Source organism: Suricata suricatta, chromosome 9 (genome assembly GCF_006229205.1).
Source record: "Suricata suricatta isolate VVHF042 chromosome 9, meerkat_22Aug2017_6uvM2_HiC, whole genome shotgun sequence".
NCBI lineage: Eukaryota > Metazoa > Chordata > Mammalia > Carnivora > Herpestidae > Suricata > Suricata suricatta.
This window is the reverse complement of record NC_043708.1, coordinates 9,186,359-9,203,124: the sequence shown is the minus strand read 5'-3', so window position 1 is coordinate 9,203,124 and position 16,766 is coordinate 9,186,359. Positions and strand designations below refer to the sequence as shown.

The following is a 16,766-nucleotide window of genomic DNA, read 5'->3' as shown; positions in this document are numbered from 1 at the left end:
AGACCTCCACCGCAGCAATCTCCTACTCGACACATCCCCAAAGGCAAGGGAAATGAAAGCAAAACTGAACTCTTGGGACTTCATCAAGATAAAAAGCTTCTGCACTGCAAAGGAAACAATCAAGAAAACTAATAGGCAACTGACAGAATGGGAAAAGATAGTTGCAAATGACATATCAGATAAAGGGCTAGTATCTAAACTCTACAAAGAACTCACCAAACTTCACACCCACAAAACAAATAACCCAGTGAAGAAATGGCAGAAGACATGAACAGTCACTTCTCCAAAGAGGACATCCAGATGGCCTACAGGCACATGAAACGATGCTCAACATCACTCATCATCAGGGAAACACAAGTCAAAACCACACTGAGATACCACCTCATGCCAGTCAGAGTGGCTAAAATGTTTTGTTTATTTTTGAAAGAGAGAGAGCAAGTCAGCAGGGAAAAGGCAGAGAAAGAGGGAGACAGAGGATCTGAAGCAGGCTCCAGGCTCCAAGCTGTCAGCACAGAGCCTGACGCAGGGCTCAAACTCACAAACCATGAGATTATGACCTGAGCTGAAGTCAGATGCTTAACCCACTGAGCCACCCAGGCTCCCTGGCTTTGTTAGGTTTCTGGGTTGCTAGTCAACCCCTTGGAGCTGAAGCATTCCACATTCCTTCAGAATGTGGAGGTCACCTCAGGTTTACCGTTCCGACAAAATCACCTGCTTCTGGCTTATGCAGATGCTCTGTCCCTCACTCCTCTTTATTAAGTATCATGCCACCCAGGAAGTGCGCTAGCAAATTGTGCACTTAAGTAAAACCCACACTGTTCATTTAGATTCTTTCAACTGTATCACACGTAGTAGTGTCGCTTTTTCTACATTTTGGTCAAATGAATTTTTAAATAGACTAAAAAAGACAGAAGCTCTTTTAAGAAATATGCAGTGCTCTGTGGGAGTCACAGTTATTCTTAATAGTTGCTCTTCATCTGATTTTTTTGCCTATACTTCACGACATCCTGTTGGCACATTATTCTGGACAAAGAGAGAAAGAGAGGGAAGACAGTTGGTCAGAAAAGCACTTGGGAAGGGATGAGGATGCCAGGTGCTCGCTGCACATTATCATGACCAGTCCCGGTGCTTTGTATTCATTAACTTGATCAATCCTCCAAGCAACCCAGTGGGGCTATTATTATGACATCATTGCACATTTGAGGAAATTGGAGACCAAAAAGGCCAGAAAGTTGCCCCAAACCCACATAGTTAGCTAAGGGGCAGAATAATGAGCCAGGCCCAGGGGTTGGGCTTTTGCAGTTGGCATTGATCGAGGCCGGCCTGGATTCCTGAACCAGGTCTGCCGGGGTGCGTGTGCTCTGTGACACTTACCTGGGCAGAAGCCACTGATCCCATTTTCTCAGGGTCTCTGGCTGCAGGGCAGCCTCCAGGTGCTCCATTTTCCCCGGGTCGGGGAGGACCAGCAGGGCCAGGGCGTTCCCACTGTACTCTATCTGGAGGACGGTGCAGGCCATTTCCGGGTCATAGAGGAATCTGTGCATCTCCTTTTGGTGCATCATGGGGATGCGGAGGGAGGTCCGCTCATCCACAAAGAAGCTCTCTTGCTTCTGGGTCTGGTCGTGATTGAAAGGATGCTTCCACTTAGCTTAGGACACAAAATCCACAAGGCTATGAGTACATACTCCAAAAGAGTATCTGTGGTGGACATGCACTGAGCCACACTGGTTTGGTGACTTCCTCTTGGGTGTGTATAAATAGGAGGCAGAGAAGTGGCATCAATATAGAATTTAGGGCTGGTATAGCCGCCAGAGTGAGTCCCCAGAATTTGAGCTCCAGTGGTCTGTGATTTTGTTCCATTTCAGAGCAACTTAACTTTCAAGAAGCTAAAAGGTTCTTCCTTCTATTAACCGCCTTCCACGTGCAAGGCATTATCTCTTCACATCTCCCTGAATATTAACATTGAACAAGTATTATGATCTCCATGTCAGCAACGAGAAGCTGAGAGCCTGTGAATTTATAGGAACATATCCAATTTGCAGAGCAGGGACTGGGGGCTGACTCCACAGCTCACGTTCTTTGCAAACACTGACTTGACCCTTCTCTGCCAGCCACCTCTAAACAACAACCTTCTACAGAGAAAGTTAAGAGCCCCCGCCAGCTCTGAAATTCCTAATGTTCAAGTTGAAAAAGAAGAAAGAGCTCAGTCAATGTGCTAAGTATTATGCAAAAAAGCTCGTTAAGACAGAACTGCGCAATCTGCTGGTCACAACCTTGGTCATGTGTGTAGTAACTTCTCTCTACTTACAGTCTCCCCACACAACAGCATCCAGCCTTGGCCTCCTGAAAGCACTGCTCTTGGTGATGGGAAGCTGACTCATCCTGTCCCTCTGGCCCACATCCAGTGGCCAACTATTGCTGATTCCATCCCCGAGGATGCAACTTTATCCAAAGCTGCCATCTTGCTTGCTCTGGCTAGCCTCCTGACTAGTCTCTGCTCTCTCTCCCCTCCTCTCCTCCAAATCATTGTCCAAATTGTAGCCAGACTCATCGTTTTAAAGCAGATGCACTCATGTCACTCCATGCTTCAGACTTCTTGGAAATTCTGGTTTCTTACAGGTAAGTCCTAGGATTCTCAACACAGCTCCTGCTTACCTTTTTATTGCAGCTCTTGGCACTGTCTCCCAGGCATTATGCTATGTTCTAGTGTGACTAAATTCATTTCAGTTCTTTGAAAGTGCAATAGTTTTTCTTTTCCTTGGACCTCTGCACACACTGGTCTTTCAACCTGAGCCCTCTTCTCCCCACCTCTCCTATGGCCTCTTTGCCTGAGTAAATCCTACTCATTCTTCATGTCTTAGCTCAGATGCCTTCTCTTCCAGGAAGCCTTCTCTCACTCCCCAAGTCTGGAAAGCTGTATCCTTCTACAGCTCCATGGCACCCATACTGACTTAAGCAGAACACTTTCCCATTGAGTTGCAATCGCCTTTTTACTTACTACAGCTCTCATGGGACTATGGGGTACATAGGGGTAGGAAAATTTGTATTCATAGATTTTTTTCAAGACACTAGCAAAGTTCCTGAAATGTAGTCAGTACTTGATGTCTATTTTTATTGTTCATTTATTTCTTTTAAATGTACCTCCAAGCTAGTTAGCATATGGTGCAAGAATGATGTCAGGAGTAGATTCCAGTGATCCATCCCCCATGTGAAACACCCATGCCCATCCCAGCAAGTGTCCTCCTTAGCGCCCCTTGCCCATTTAGCCCATCCCCCCTCCCACACACCCCTCCAGCAACCCTGTTTGTTCTCTGTATTTAAACATAAGCGTCTCTTATATTTTGCCCCTCCCTGTTTTTATATTATTTTTGCTTCCTCTCCTATGTTCATCTGTTTTGTATATTAAATTCCACATATGAGGAAAGCCATATGATATTTGTCTTTCTTTCTCTGACTAATTTCAATGTATATTTTTAAACAAATTAATGAATACCATTCCTAGAGGCCTCAAAACGAGACCTAAATTTAACCTGAAATCATGCATTCAGCAGACATTTGAAACATTCTTGACCTCTCTTTCTCTTTGACTAGGCGGCTGAGTGATTTGGTGGCAGTGGCCTTGCGGCAGATGCAGAGAGGCAGATCTTTGTGAAGGCCCTGACGGACAAGACCATCACCATCGAGGTTGAGCCCAGCAACACGACTGAGAATGTCAAAGCCAAAACTCAGGACAAGGGGGGCATCTAATTTTTGTGGGCAAACAGCTGGAGGATGGCGGCCCTCTCTCGGGCTGCAGAATCTGGGAAGAGTCAACCTGTGCTTGGTGAGTCACCTGTGGGTGGCGCCACTGAGCCTTCCCTCAGCCAACTGGCCCAGAAATGCGGCCATGACAAGATCATCTGCCACAAGGGCTGGTCCTCCCTGCGTCCCTGTCGGGTCCCTGTGCTGTCCCAGTCGCTAGAACTGCTCCCCGAGAAGAAACTCAAATAAGACCCCTCTACCAGCAATCCCTTTGCCGGCTGCTCAGCCTCCTGCCCAGGTCCCAGGTTCCTGGGACCTCAGTAAAGTTTCCCTTTCATTGACTGGGGGGGAAAAATGAAAAAAAAAATTGTTCACCCTGGAGAATTAAAAATGGTTAAGACTTAGGTCCTTGAGACATCTGGTCAGTATCATAGACTAAATTAGAGCATAAAAACTTATTTTTTCCTTGCATAAACATTTAGGAAAGCTGGCTAAAATAATAGGAAAATAAATAAATAAATAATAAATAAATAGCTGTATTCAAAAAACAAGACTCACAGCTTCCAGATACAAAGCACAGATGTGTATCTCTGATTTGGAACTGAAGTCATTTGGCTCACGGGTTATCAGAATCAGACAGAGCCCTTCAGGGGTGGTATCTAATGTCATCTCAGGGGACATAACTATAACTCAGAGCCACACTCGGGACTGATCTCTTCTGCAAATGGTTAAAACCTATAAAAGGCAATCTGTTCCCCATCTGGAAAGATTGGGTTGAAAACTCTGTCCAGCTGCGCAGGGGTGAGGTAGGAAGGTCACCACATTTCCAGGCTGGGGGGTGGAGGGGAAGAGTCACCTGCGCTGGGTTCTTTGTTGTCATTACTCATTCAGGGCAGGGACTCCCCAGCCTCGAAATTAAAATAGAGCCAGTGAAACCAATAAGACTACACCAGAGGCAAATGTGAAATCATCTCCCAGAGACTTTGCCACCACAGGTCATAAGAAACTCACAAAATGTTAATTTCCACTGAAGATGAGCTCAGAGCTGAAAATCTCAATCCTCTCTTCGAAGAGAAGCAGTTGGGATAACAAACCCAAGAATTCATAGTTTGAGATCTCCAGATCATAGAATAATCTGAAATAATCTGGGTGAAACAATGGGCAACATTTCTTTTGCGATAATCAGTAAAAAGGAAATCGGGCTGAAGAAATCAGGTAAATGGAGAGATAGACATTTTCTGGGGGGCAGGAGTTATACAAGATGAGCTTGAGCTATCTTACCAGAAAGTAACAAAGTGCTCCAAAAAGAAGAAACACCCAGCAATGATGGGAACTCATCGAGGGACACAGGAATCAGCTGAAAGGTCTCCTGATGATCAGAGTCAGAAAATTTAAAGCAACAGAACTAAGTAGTAGTGGATTCCAACCCAGAATGTGAAATGAATATCCCTGAGTCCATAATGATGTAATGAATTGAAATGTGAGAGAAGAGAAAATGATTGAAAGTGAGAGAAGACAAAAATCTCCCATACAGAAGAGTTCCAAATAATTTAGGTAGGCCCTCTGACTCCCTACTCCCTGAGTGTGGGGTGTATATGGTGACTTCCTCCAAAGAGCACAGTCTGGCAATAAGGAAAAGGGAAACTTTGCAGCAGAGAAATATGACAGGCGTGACCTTAGCCAGATGGTCAAAGTCAACATCAACAGTGGCAAGTCTGCTGAGAGTTACGTATTCTTGACGGGATGTGATAAGAAAGGCCCTTCACCTGTGTGGCCCTCCTCCCCACGTCCCATTACCCCAGTTTTAATCATGAGAAAAACAAGCAAATCTCAACTTAGAGACATGCTACCAGGTCCCTAGCCAGGACTGTTCAAAATGGGCAAGGTCACTGAAAGCAAGGGAAGCCTGAGAAACCATCACAGCCCAGAGGAGCTCACGGCGACGTGGCGACCCAGTGTAATGTGGATGCTGGAATAGACAAAAACATTAGGTAAAAACAAACATCTGAATGGACCTGTGTTTAAAAAAAATGGAGGAGCTCACTTTCCTAGTATCATAATAGAGATATATGCTACCAGGTCAGGAAATAACGCAAGTAAAAGAATTGAGCCCTAAGGGGAGGAGGTGTTCATGCAAGAGTCACAATAAACTAATACTCTGTTCATACAAACTAAATGTGGCGAGGACACTAAAACATAAGCACAAGGTAATATGTACAGCTCGATGTGATTCTGGTAAAATTTAGAGCCCTTACACTGTATGAGATAGGATTATGGATTCATACTGTGCTCAGGGTGGTGAGCCCATCCCCCCCACCCCCAGGACAATGTTTGTGTCTGGGAGGGGATGCAAGGAGGGAAATGGGACCAGGGGAGGGTTAAAAAGGAATTGAACTCTACCTTCAACATTGCATAAAAAAAAAAATCTGAAGCAAATGGTAAAATGTAAATGTCTGTTATTCTTGGTGGGAGGGTGTATGGTGGTTTTAATATTCTGTAAAGTTTTCTATGCTCAGGGGGACCTAGGTAGCTCAGATGGTTGAGCGTTTGACTTTGGCTCAGGTCACAATCTCACACTCCATGAGTTCGACCCCCGTGTCGAGCTCTGTGCTGACAGCTCAGGCCGGAGCCTGCTTCGGAGTCTGCATCTCCCTCGCTCTCTGCCCCTCCCCTGCTCTCACTCTGTCTCTTGCTCTCTCTCAAAAATAAATAAACATCAAAAAATTTTTACTTTTCTCTGCTCAAAATAGACAGCAATATAAAAAATAAAATTTTTCTAAAAAAGGAATTACTCCTAGGAGAGTCTGATAGAGTGTATAACAAAAAATAAATTAAAATTGAACAGGACAATGGCAAGAGAAGACCAATGTTGATAAATCAAGTAGACACCCATGATTATTTAAATATATGGAGGGGACTAGCCAGAGAGGGCCTGCAAGACTTCAAGACAGGCCTCGCAGGGGTAAGGCTGATGATGGCGGAGGCGGAAGGAGCTCGGCCCGAGCCCGCCCTCACCTTTGAAGAAGATGTAATTCAGGACAACCATGAGCGTGTCTCGCGTGAACTCCTGGAGACAGTCGGCCACCTGCCCGTACGTCTGCTTTCTCACATACTCGTTAATCTGCCTCCTGGTCGTGGCCGAATCTGTGAAGTTGGCAGAAAAGGCGAAAGCTTTGTACAGCTCCCGGATAGTGTCCAGAAAGTGCTGCCGAGGTTTTAGTTGCTTGTCCAGGAACAAGGAGTTGCCTACTTTGAGTTCAAGTTTGGGGCTGGGCAGGTCAAGGGTGTGGATGAGGCTCTGGAAACCCCGGTGGATGTCCGCTTCTGAGATCTCCGTGAGGTTGAAGCCAAGGCCCACCAGGATCTGAGTCGGGGTGTCAGCCTGGGCCCCAAGAGAGAGCAGGGCCAGGGTGGTAGAGATGCTCACGGGGGAGAAGAAGATGTTTCCCGAGGTTTCTGCGGCCAGCTGCTTGTACAAGCGCAAGGCAAAGTTGGTGATGGTGGGTGTGATTTTGTGATAGGCGGGGGCTGGTGCAGAGAGCTGGTCACTGGGGGCTGGAGGCACCCCCACACTCTTATCCCGACGAGCAGGAAACGGCTGACAAGGGACCAAGAGCAGGATCGCTGATCCCAGTAGCCACAGCCAAGCTGGACCCATGCTCTGAAAACAAGACATTGAACATGCCATTCCACTTCATACAGAACTTCAGGGCTCCCCGTTGCTCACATGGTGAGCCTCACATCCAAACTGTACCCCGCACAGGTGTCATGAGGGCCCCTGCAGAGGATGAGGTGGGGGCGAGCAAGCAAGGCTCTGACACTTACCCCCAAGGCTGCAGTCGGAGAAGCAGCCCTTCATCTGCTTGACTATTGATACGTCTATAAGGTTTTGTTGAGAAAAGGACTCTGGGATCTAAAAACAAACTTCCTTGGTTTATTCTCTCTTCCTCTCTCCCCCCAACCCTGCCTCCCTGGTCCCCTTGCTCCTCCCACTCCTTCCTTCTTTCTTTCCTTCCTTCCTTCCTTCCTTCTACTTTTTTCTTTCTTCTCTCAAATATTTCTTTGAATCACTCAGTAACTTGCAAGGATTAGGGTGACTGCAGGGCAGGTTTTCAAGACACTGTGACAGTGAGGACGCTGGGCCTTGCTAGCACCTAGGTGTGGCCATTGACTTCCACGCTTGCCCATTGGAAGGAAGAGGATAATGTGAGCACCTCCTGGGTCAGGTCCTCAAAGAAAGGGGCGTAGTCTCTAGTCTTTTGGGTTTTCATTAGCTAGAGTGTTGATGTGGTGGTGAGTCCTGGGACCTGGTGGATGAGGGCCACCCACAAAGAGGGGGGCAAAACCACACGATGGATGGAGCCTAGGAGGACAGCTCAACTCTGTCTCCATCAGACTTGCTGTCTGATGCAGTGGCTGTCACATGCATTAGTTAAGATGAAGTCATTACATGGGCCTTGATCTAATATGATTGGTGTCCTTCTACAAAGGGGACATTTGGGCACAGACACGCACGCAGGGAGAGGAGCCTGGAGTGGGTTCTCCCTCCTGGCCTCATAGGAAATGCCCCCCTGCGGACACCTTGATCTTGGACTTTTGGCCGCCATGACCGTGGGACCATACGTATCTGTCATTGAAACCACCCGGTGTGTTGCACTTTGTGGTGGCAGCCCTAGGAGATGAATACAGTCTCTCTTGTACTTCAGGTTATAGAATGTGCCAGAAAAGCCTTCGAGCTGCTTCTAGGGAGTTAAAGTGGTGCGGGAGCAGGAGACTCCTTCCTCAGGAGGATGGAACGGAGCTCCAGCTCGAGGTGACACTGCAGTGTGGACGTGGCTGATCTCTACTCACTCTGACGCCTGTCTAGTGCTCCTTTTCCCTTTCAGGGTCTCCATACACATGGCACATCTTCACAGAGCACTGCTGTCACATGGCCACTTGGAACGCCCCCCACCCCCCGAGCTGTCAGCACAGAGACCCATGTGGGGCTCAAACTCATGAACTGTGAGGTCATGATATGAGCAGAAGTTGGACACGTCACCAACTGAGCCACTCAGGCGGCCCATATTTGTATCTCAACTGGCACCTTTTACTCAAACCAGTGTTTTCTGGATCAGTTACAGACGCCATGGCGGTGTGGGAGAGGTCGTATTTTTAGATGGGTTATAGCACTTGGGGCCCTAAACACCCCAGAGGACAGTTGGTGGGAGGGACCAGTAGAGCCTGATTATTAGTTATGTTGAAACAGTTTGCTGGACAAAGTACTGTGGGCGATTTCCCAAGGCTGTGACCTCCCTCCCCCAAAGCTCTGGTGGACTCCCCTAATGTTGGGTTCCAATCACGTTGGGAAGTAGAACAATGTAAAAATCAGTCTGCTCCTGGAGAAAATCAGGAATACAGCTGACGCGGGGTGCCTGGGGGCTCAGTCAGCTAAGCATTTGACTTCAGCTCAGGTCAGGATCTCTTGGCTAGTGAGTTTGAGCCTCGCATTGGGCTTTGTGCTGATAGCACAGAGCCCGCTTTGCTTCAGATCCTCTGTCTGCCTCTCTTTCCCCCTCTCCCACTAGCCCTCTTTCTCTTTCTCTCTTGAAAATAAACATTAAAAAAAAAGAAATACAGTTATAATAAATCTGGTTCTGGTTTATTCTTTTTATCCATTGAATTCACCATTTTCTACCCTTTTGCACCCCAAGGATCCCCGGACTTGCAGAAGGTTCTATTTCCCAAAGAGGATGGAAAGTCAGAAGGCTTGGGTTTGAAGTAAGGGTCTGCAGCATCTCACGGTGGGATCTGTGCAAAGGAGAACTCTCTGGCCTGCAGTGTCCGCATTTGCAAAATGCAAAGGACACTACCCACTTTCGGGGGTGGGGTCACTTAAGGGTTTCCAGGCATAAGGTGTGTCAAGCACCTGACATGTAGAAAGCATGCAGTGTTAATTTTCACTGCTTTCTACAGAAGCTGGGTGGAATTATGCCTCATCTACTTCTTTATTTCTCGTCCAGAAAGATCCCAGAGGAAAACTAAGAACTCCATTAATTAATGATAATATTCCCATGTATTGTTTCTTTTGTGTGGTGATATTAGGTCCATTGTGTCACAGCCTCCTCCCAATCAGAGGTGTTCAGCTCTCCCAATCAGCTCAGAGACTGGAGAAGGGGGTGCTGCTGGAGTTTGGTGGGAAAGAGATAGCTCCCGAAATGCCTGAACAGGGGTGCCTGGGTGGCATAGTCAGTTAAGCGGCTGACTTCAACTCAGGTCAGGATCTCACAGTTCGTGGGTTCGAGCCCCACATCGGGCTCTATGCTGACAACTCAGAGTCTGGAGCCTGTTTCAAATTCTGTGTCTCCCTCTCTCTTTCTGACCATCCCCTGCTCATGCTCTGTGTGTGTGTGTCTCTCTCTCAAAAATAAATAAATGTTAAAAAATAAATTAGAAATGCCTGAACAGTCACATGCAGTGAAGACTGGCCTGCCCAAATGCCAACGGCATGAAAGTTACTTCACACATGTCACTAAATTGAAATCCGCACAAGAACCTTCAGACATAGTTGTTAGTGCCTTCTTGTGCCTCTGGGGAAACGGGACCCAGGTTCAAGATTGGCAGCTATTAAGTGTCTGGAGGGTGATTCAGATTCCAGACAGGGGCTCTGAAATTCAAGCCTGTTGCTACAACCGAGCCTCTAGTAAATTTGCTACAACACTGTCATTTTGCTTTAGGCTGTTTTACTCTGGTTTCTTGTCTCTCCTAGGAATACCGGGAGTTCCTTTCTTCAAATTCTTGATGACCACGCTTTCCATAAAAGGCCACTTAAAACCTGGAGTTCCTACTTAAAGCTTAGAAGCAGTACATCACTGTACTTTTCCTTTAGGGGACTCATTTCTCCTATCCCTGCTGCCAAAGCCAGAGGAGGGGGAGGGAGGGACAGCCAGGGACAAGGAGGGAGAGAGAGGAGCAGAGCCACCCCCCCCTCCATTTCAGGCGCAAGCCGGGTACTCACGGCAAACTCCCTGGGCTGGGGACCCCGGGTCTTCAGCACTGCATGGCTTCCTACCCGCAGGAAGTGCTCTCTGAAGATCACAGCCGCCTGATCAATACTGGCCAGGTCAGTTCCTGGAACGGGGTGAAGACTGTGCAACAAACAGGAAGGGACTTTTTTTTTTTTTGATAGATCTGTCCTGCCTGCCTGTCCTACAAGCAGAGTGAATTATGATTCTGGACCCAGCTCCCTTTGAGGCTGTTCCAATACCCGTGAGAACACCAAGGCTCGCGACGTGGCTGTTGCCGAAGTCACCACTGATGTCTTGTGTGTTCCAGACAGCGTGCCTCACGGCTCACCCTAAGGAAGAGAGTGCGAGGCGCTCACTACTCCCGTCGTGATCATCGTGTCACAGCCCGTGTAAACCAGACCGCCGTGCTGCACACTCGAACACATACGGTGACGTGTAGACTACTTCTCAATAAAACTGGACGAGAAAACAAAGGGAGAGAGGAACACAATCACCCCCACCTTCCGTTCCGAGACGCCAATGTTTTACTGATTCTTACCATCCCAATACTTTACTGATCTTTAAAAAATTTTTTTAGAATGAGAGCACGCCTGGGGGAGAGGCAGAGGGAGAAGGAGAGAGAGAATCCCAGACAGGCTTTCTTGGCCAGCACAGAGCCAGACATGGGGCTTGATCTCATGAACCACGAGATCACGACCTGAGCCAAAAGCAAGAGTTGGACACTTAAGCTACTGAGCCACCCAGGCTCCCCTTTACTGATCCTTTAAATAAATACTGTCCATATATAGGAAAAGAAGAAGACAGAAGGAAATTAGAAAACAAAGCAACATCTTCTCTCCTGCTGTTTTTAATCCCCATAACATGGGCCACTGCCTCTTGTTCACCACGAATCACCCAAGATCTAGAACGAAGTCTGAAACTAAATGAGTGTTTTGTGTGAGTGAAATTTCAGTGGTGGAAAGTCACCTATGTTCTTCTTTGAAAATTTTTGTATACACCTGATTTCTCACAAACAGCCTGTATCTTATGTATATTAAAAAAAATACCCCACAATAAAAGGTTAGAGTAGAATTACATAATCGTACGCATAAAGCACAATCAAAGCACGGACAGGTTGGCACAGTGGCCTCAATTGACAGGCTCTTTTAAAACACAAAGGGCCCCAGGAGACCAAATCTTCTTCTCCAGTGGGGCAGGGCCAGAGGCGCCTCTGTCCTGTCTGGTGTGTGCGGTACAAGAAAGCCCCGGAAGGAAAGCTGTAGGTGCCCAAGGTGGGACTTGGTCAGTGTGCGCTAGACCGATGAAGGAAGGCCAAGGACGTTTGGATGTCTGCTACACCCACCAACATTTGAGACCCTACCCCTGGGTCTAGAGCAGTGCCAAGAACCTACCAGATGTTTTGTAAGGACGCATTTGCAGCACAAATAAACAAGACAATTGAAGCAGATGGCTAGAGTTTTCTTCTTTTTCTCATCTAATAGGAATCCAATTCACTCTCGGCTTGCACATAAGTTACTTGCCCTTTGCAGTAGCTGACCACACGCTCGGGGAAGGAGAACTCATTCTGGCAGTCTCACATTTTGGATTCAGTTCCAGACACTGGCATGTAGAGCCCACCTTACCCAGCTGTGTTGGGAAGCAGATGTGATTTTATGTGGGCAGGGTCTCCACTGTCCTTGGCCCACAGCAAGCAGGGAGCAAGAGCAAGAAGAAGGGAGAGTGAGTGAGCAAGAGAGAGAGAGAGAGAGAGGAGAGAGAAAGAGAGAGACAGAGGGAGAGAAATTCTAAAGAACTGATTATGGAGGTTATGGAGGATGGCAAGTTCAAAATCTGCATCGTGGGCCCATCAACTGGAGACCAGGATGAGCCGATGTTGTAGTTCAAGTACTACTGCCATCTGCTGGTGGAATTCCCTTTTGCTTGTCTGTCAGTGGACCTTCAACTGATTAGATAAGGCCCACCCACATCATAGAGGACATTATGCTTTATCCAAAGTCCCCCAATGTAAACATTAATCTCCTCCAAAAACGCCTTCACAGAAACATCCAGAACAAAGTTTGACTACATATGTGGCCGCCCTGGCCCAGCCGAGTTGACACAAAATTAACCATGGGAAAGGGGGTTGAGCATCATCTCTTAGGGGATTCTTACCTTCCTTCCTGGAGTGAAAATCTTTGACCTTGGTGCATGGACACCTCACCTGTACATCCCATCTCAGAGTCAAAGAGCATGAAAGTGCGCTCTGACACCCTTTCAGGGATGTGAACCCATGTGATCTTCATCTTCGCCTTGGAATCACACTAGCTCATTGCCACGGGCAGGATAAAGCCTATCCTGGTCTCCCGTGAAGGCATCAGGTGTTGCGGCACCAAGATCTGTGAGGTGGCACAGTTTCCTGTGACACCAGGACAGCCGGGCCTTGCTGAGCCTGCAGAACTGACCTGGGTGGGACACCTGGGTGGCTCAGTTGGTTAAGCATCCGACTTCGGCTCAGGTCATGATGTCACGGTTCATGGGTTCGAGCCCCACGTCAGGCTCTGTGCTGACAGCTAGCTCAGAGCCTAGAGCCTGTCTTCAGATTCTGTGTCTCCCTCTCTTCTGACTCTCTCCGGCTCACACACACACACACTCTCTCTCTCAAAAATAAATAAAAACAAAAATTTAAAAAAAAGAACTGACCTGGATGTCTATTCTTCTCAGTCCTGCCCCAGCCTTTTTCTCACATGTGCCAATATATATTTATTTTCCTTCACGATTTAGTGTGGGACACCCAGGCCCGACCCTCTCCATGCACACCCTTTAGCTTGCAGGGCATCGGGGCTGGACAGTGTCTGAGTGCCCTTCAGCACGTAGGGCCCGACCCTCTCCATGCACACCCTCCACGCTGTAGGACACAAGGCTCTCAGCCCCCTCTGTGAGCACCACTCTCTCTGCTTTGGCCGTAGGATCTGCTTGGATGTGAAACACGCACAAGCGGGGATCTCCAGGCCTCCCTCCACCTGCTTATGCCGCCGACATCACTTCCTCCACATTTTCTAGAACCATCTACCTTACTGCTCTTCTCTCAGCTGAGCGTCCTGCCTGAGCTACTTCTCCAGGCCTCTCCTCTCTTGGAGATTGTGGGACACAGATGGCATGCTCTTTTCTTGGTCATTCGGACACACTTATTAAATGAAGGAAAGTACAAGCCCAGATGTGACTCCTCTGGTAACAAATGGAGTCCCCTCAAGGTCACATCATCCCCAGAAAGGAAAACGTGTGTTTCCTGTCCTAAACTGCACCGTGGCTGGACTGGCAGTGGACTCTTTGGCTCTGGCCTCCCTCATCCCTCTCCTGGCTCCGAGATCTAATGCCTCGCCTCCAGGTGGCCCCCACTTGGTCAGGTCTTTACATGGCTGCCTGTTGTGCCCTGTTCTTGGAATCCAATCTCATCCCTGGCCTTGCCTGTTCAGCATGGCCCCCTGGCTCTCTACCTGCATAGTTCTATTTCACCCCCTGATCTAGTCTTCTCTGGGTTCCTAAACCGAGCTAGCCCACCCAGGTGAGGTCCAGCCTCCTGGATGTCGCTCATGGGTCAGCTTGTCGGCTCAGTGTCTTTGCCAGTGATGTCCATGGCCTCTGGGTCTGACCTCTGTTGCCACCATCAGACCCCATGATCATATGTCCAAGGCAAGTCATGGCCAGCCAGATAGTATCCAAGTCCCAGCCTCCCCTACACACACACACACACACACACACACACACACACACACCCCATTCTGTGCATGGTCAACCCTCCTGGCTCTTTCCACCTCATCCATTTGACTTCTCGTCCTGTGAGGAACAATGATAACTATCTCATAAGAGATCTGGACAGAGAAGGTTCTGCCAACATGTTTGGGGGCCTTTGCCTTCTTAGGTTTCCTATTTCCCCTTGGAGCTGGATGGACACACAGAAGCCCACTGAGGTATTTGTGGGTGCTGACCCCTCCTGTCTGTGGTAGGGCTCTGCCTCTGCACCCCCAGCTTCCTGCCTGGGCTGCCTGGCAGGGTGGATGAGGGGGCAGACACTGACTGCCAGCTGGGCTGAGCAGGACGCAATGCCAACGAGACACCCACACCCAGAAGAGGCCCTCTCACACCCAGCTCACACCCCTCAGATCCCTGCCCTGCGTATGTCCGTCCTTAGGACAGAAGGTGCACCCATCAACTGTCCCTTACCCCCCCATCCTTATCTTGCCCTGTTCCGGGACAGAAGACCCGCAAAGACGACCCATCCCAACTCCATTCTCAGACCACAGTTCTCAGACTCAGCTTCTTTGGATTCAATAGCAGTGAAATTTATCCACTTTATTCAGGAACACCTGGATTCCAGCTTCATGGAGCCTGGTCCCGCCACTACTCAACAGTGGGGTTGAAGACTTTGCCCATGAGGAGTGCTCTTTGAGTCATCTAGTCCTCCACGAGTAGGAAGGGTCTGTTGAATTTCACCACCAAGAGGGTTGCCGTATGCGTGAAGGGGGGTGGCATTATCTGAGTCCATGTCCTTGGGGGCGACTGTCTTGCCCTCCTTGCACACCTCCATTGTGGCTTCATGCATCGCCTGGGGAGAAACAGGTCCCGTCTCAGCTCTGGGAGTGATCTCGCCCGGCTGGCTCAAGAGCAGGTGAGGGCCGTGTGCCCAGCTGGACCAGCGCGGCCCAGGGCAGGGGCGAGCTGCCTCCACGGCTGAGGGCAGGTGGGGGAAAGCCAGCCCCCATTCCTGAAGAAACACCCAAGGCTCGTGGCTGTCTGACCCGCCCTTCAAGGCCAGGTGCCTCAGGGAGGGGTTCACACTAATTGCTGAGTTCGCTCTCCCCCTGGTGTAGACAGACGGTTCCAGGAGTTTGGGTGTTTACATGGGAGAAGGGGGATTAGGGGTCAGAGGGAAGTGGGGTGGTCTGAAGGCTTAGGCAAAACCCCGTGAGCTCACACCCTGAGCTGAAGTCAAACTCAACCCACTGAGCCACCCAGGCGGCCCTCAACTTGGCATCTTTAAATCATGTATCAGAGGGGCGCCTGGATGGCTCAGTCGGTTAAGCATCAGACTTTGGCTCAGGTCATGATCTCACGGTTTGTGGGTTCGAGCCCCGCATCGGGCTCTGCGCTGAAAGCTAGCTCAGAGTCTGGAACCTGCTTCTGATTCTGTGTCTCCCTCTCTCTCTGACCCTCCCTGCTTGCGCTGTCTCTCTCTGTCTCTCAAAAAGTAAATAAAAGACATAAAACAAAATTTAAATCATGCGTCAGACTGACGCCTGAAGCTTTTCGCCGCCGCCGCAGGATTGCCGTGTTCTCGAGAAACCGATGACAAGCCCTCCAGCCACAGCCTCGGCGTCCATGACTCGCCTCCTGCCCAACGGGGTGTTGTTCCCTCCTAACCACTGCTCCGCGCTGCAGCGATGAAGGTGGTGTCCATCTTTCCCTGTTCCTCCTGCCTCCTGACCTCCGCCGGGGCTCCAGCATGTGACCCTGCGTGCGGACCGCCTTCTCTCTTGGGAATTGTGGGTGACACAGCTCCTTCTAGAGGCAGCTGGTCTGGGTCTGTCCTCTGACCGTATCTGATTTAAACAAGTCCTGCACATGTTTCAAAACACCAGAGAGAACCGAGAGCTCACCAAGCTGGCAAAATCAGTTTCATGACTGTCCTTGCCCCTGCTTGCTAACGCAGGTCTGAATGGGCGCGGGAGTGCAGCCGAGGCTGGCTTTCCCGATCACGGGCCCCCTGGGGGCAAGGCGGTGGGGAAGGAGGCTGGCGGCCCCCAGCCACCCCCGACTCCTGGGGGCTCCCGATGGCCACGGAGCCAGTAGTTGGGCACAGGAGACGTGACTTTCCCCGGTGCCTCACGCCCGCCACTTCCTGTGTGCGTCATAGGGCTGTGCCCTGTATGTGCACAGAGCCGGTCCTCCCCAGGGGCCCCTCAGAGGACATAGCTGGCTCCTCACCCTGGTTTTGTGGGCAGAGCATTGTGCGTGTGGCTAAGTTTGGTGCGGGCAGCACTC

At 49.3% G+C, this 16,766-nt stretch overlaps 1 protein-coding gene and 2 long non-coding RNA genes across 3 annotated transcripts in view; 1 reads left to right on the top strand and 2 right to left on the bottom strand.

The window, feature by feature from the left end:
- Positions 1-10,753, bottom strand: part of SERPINA11 (serpin family A member 11) — a 16,086-nt gene extending 5,333 nt beyond the window's left edge. Inside the window, exons 1-3 of the mRNA XM_029951865.1 lie at positions 10,739-10,753; positions 6,757-7,402; positions 1,375-1,648 (exon numbers count right to left, since the gene is read on the bottom strand). Coding sequence (XP_029807725.1) covers positions 1,375-1,648; positions 6,757-7,399 — 917 coding nt within the window. The 5' untranslated portion in view covers positions 7,400-7,402; positions 10,739-10,753. The remainder of the gene's footprint in view (positions 1-1,374; positions 1,649-6,756; positions 7,403-10,738) is intronic.
- Positions 2,537-4,145, top strand: LOC115301864. The gene is made up of 2 exons (XR_003913331.1): positions 2,537-2,619; positions 3,592-4,145. It is a non-coding gene; the product is annotated as an uncharacterized LOC115301864 (long non-coding RNA).
- Positions 10,754-15,051: 4,298 nt separating the features above from the next.
- Positions 15,052-16,570, bottom strand: LOC115302807. Its single transcript, XR_003913643.1, has 2 exons — positions 16,382-16,570; positions 15,052-15,330 (listed from the first exon to the last, which is right to left on the bottom strand). It is a non-coding gene; the product is annotated as an uncharacterized LOC115302807 (long non-coding RNA).
- Positions 16,571-16,766: the final 196 nt, after the last annotated feature.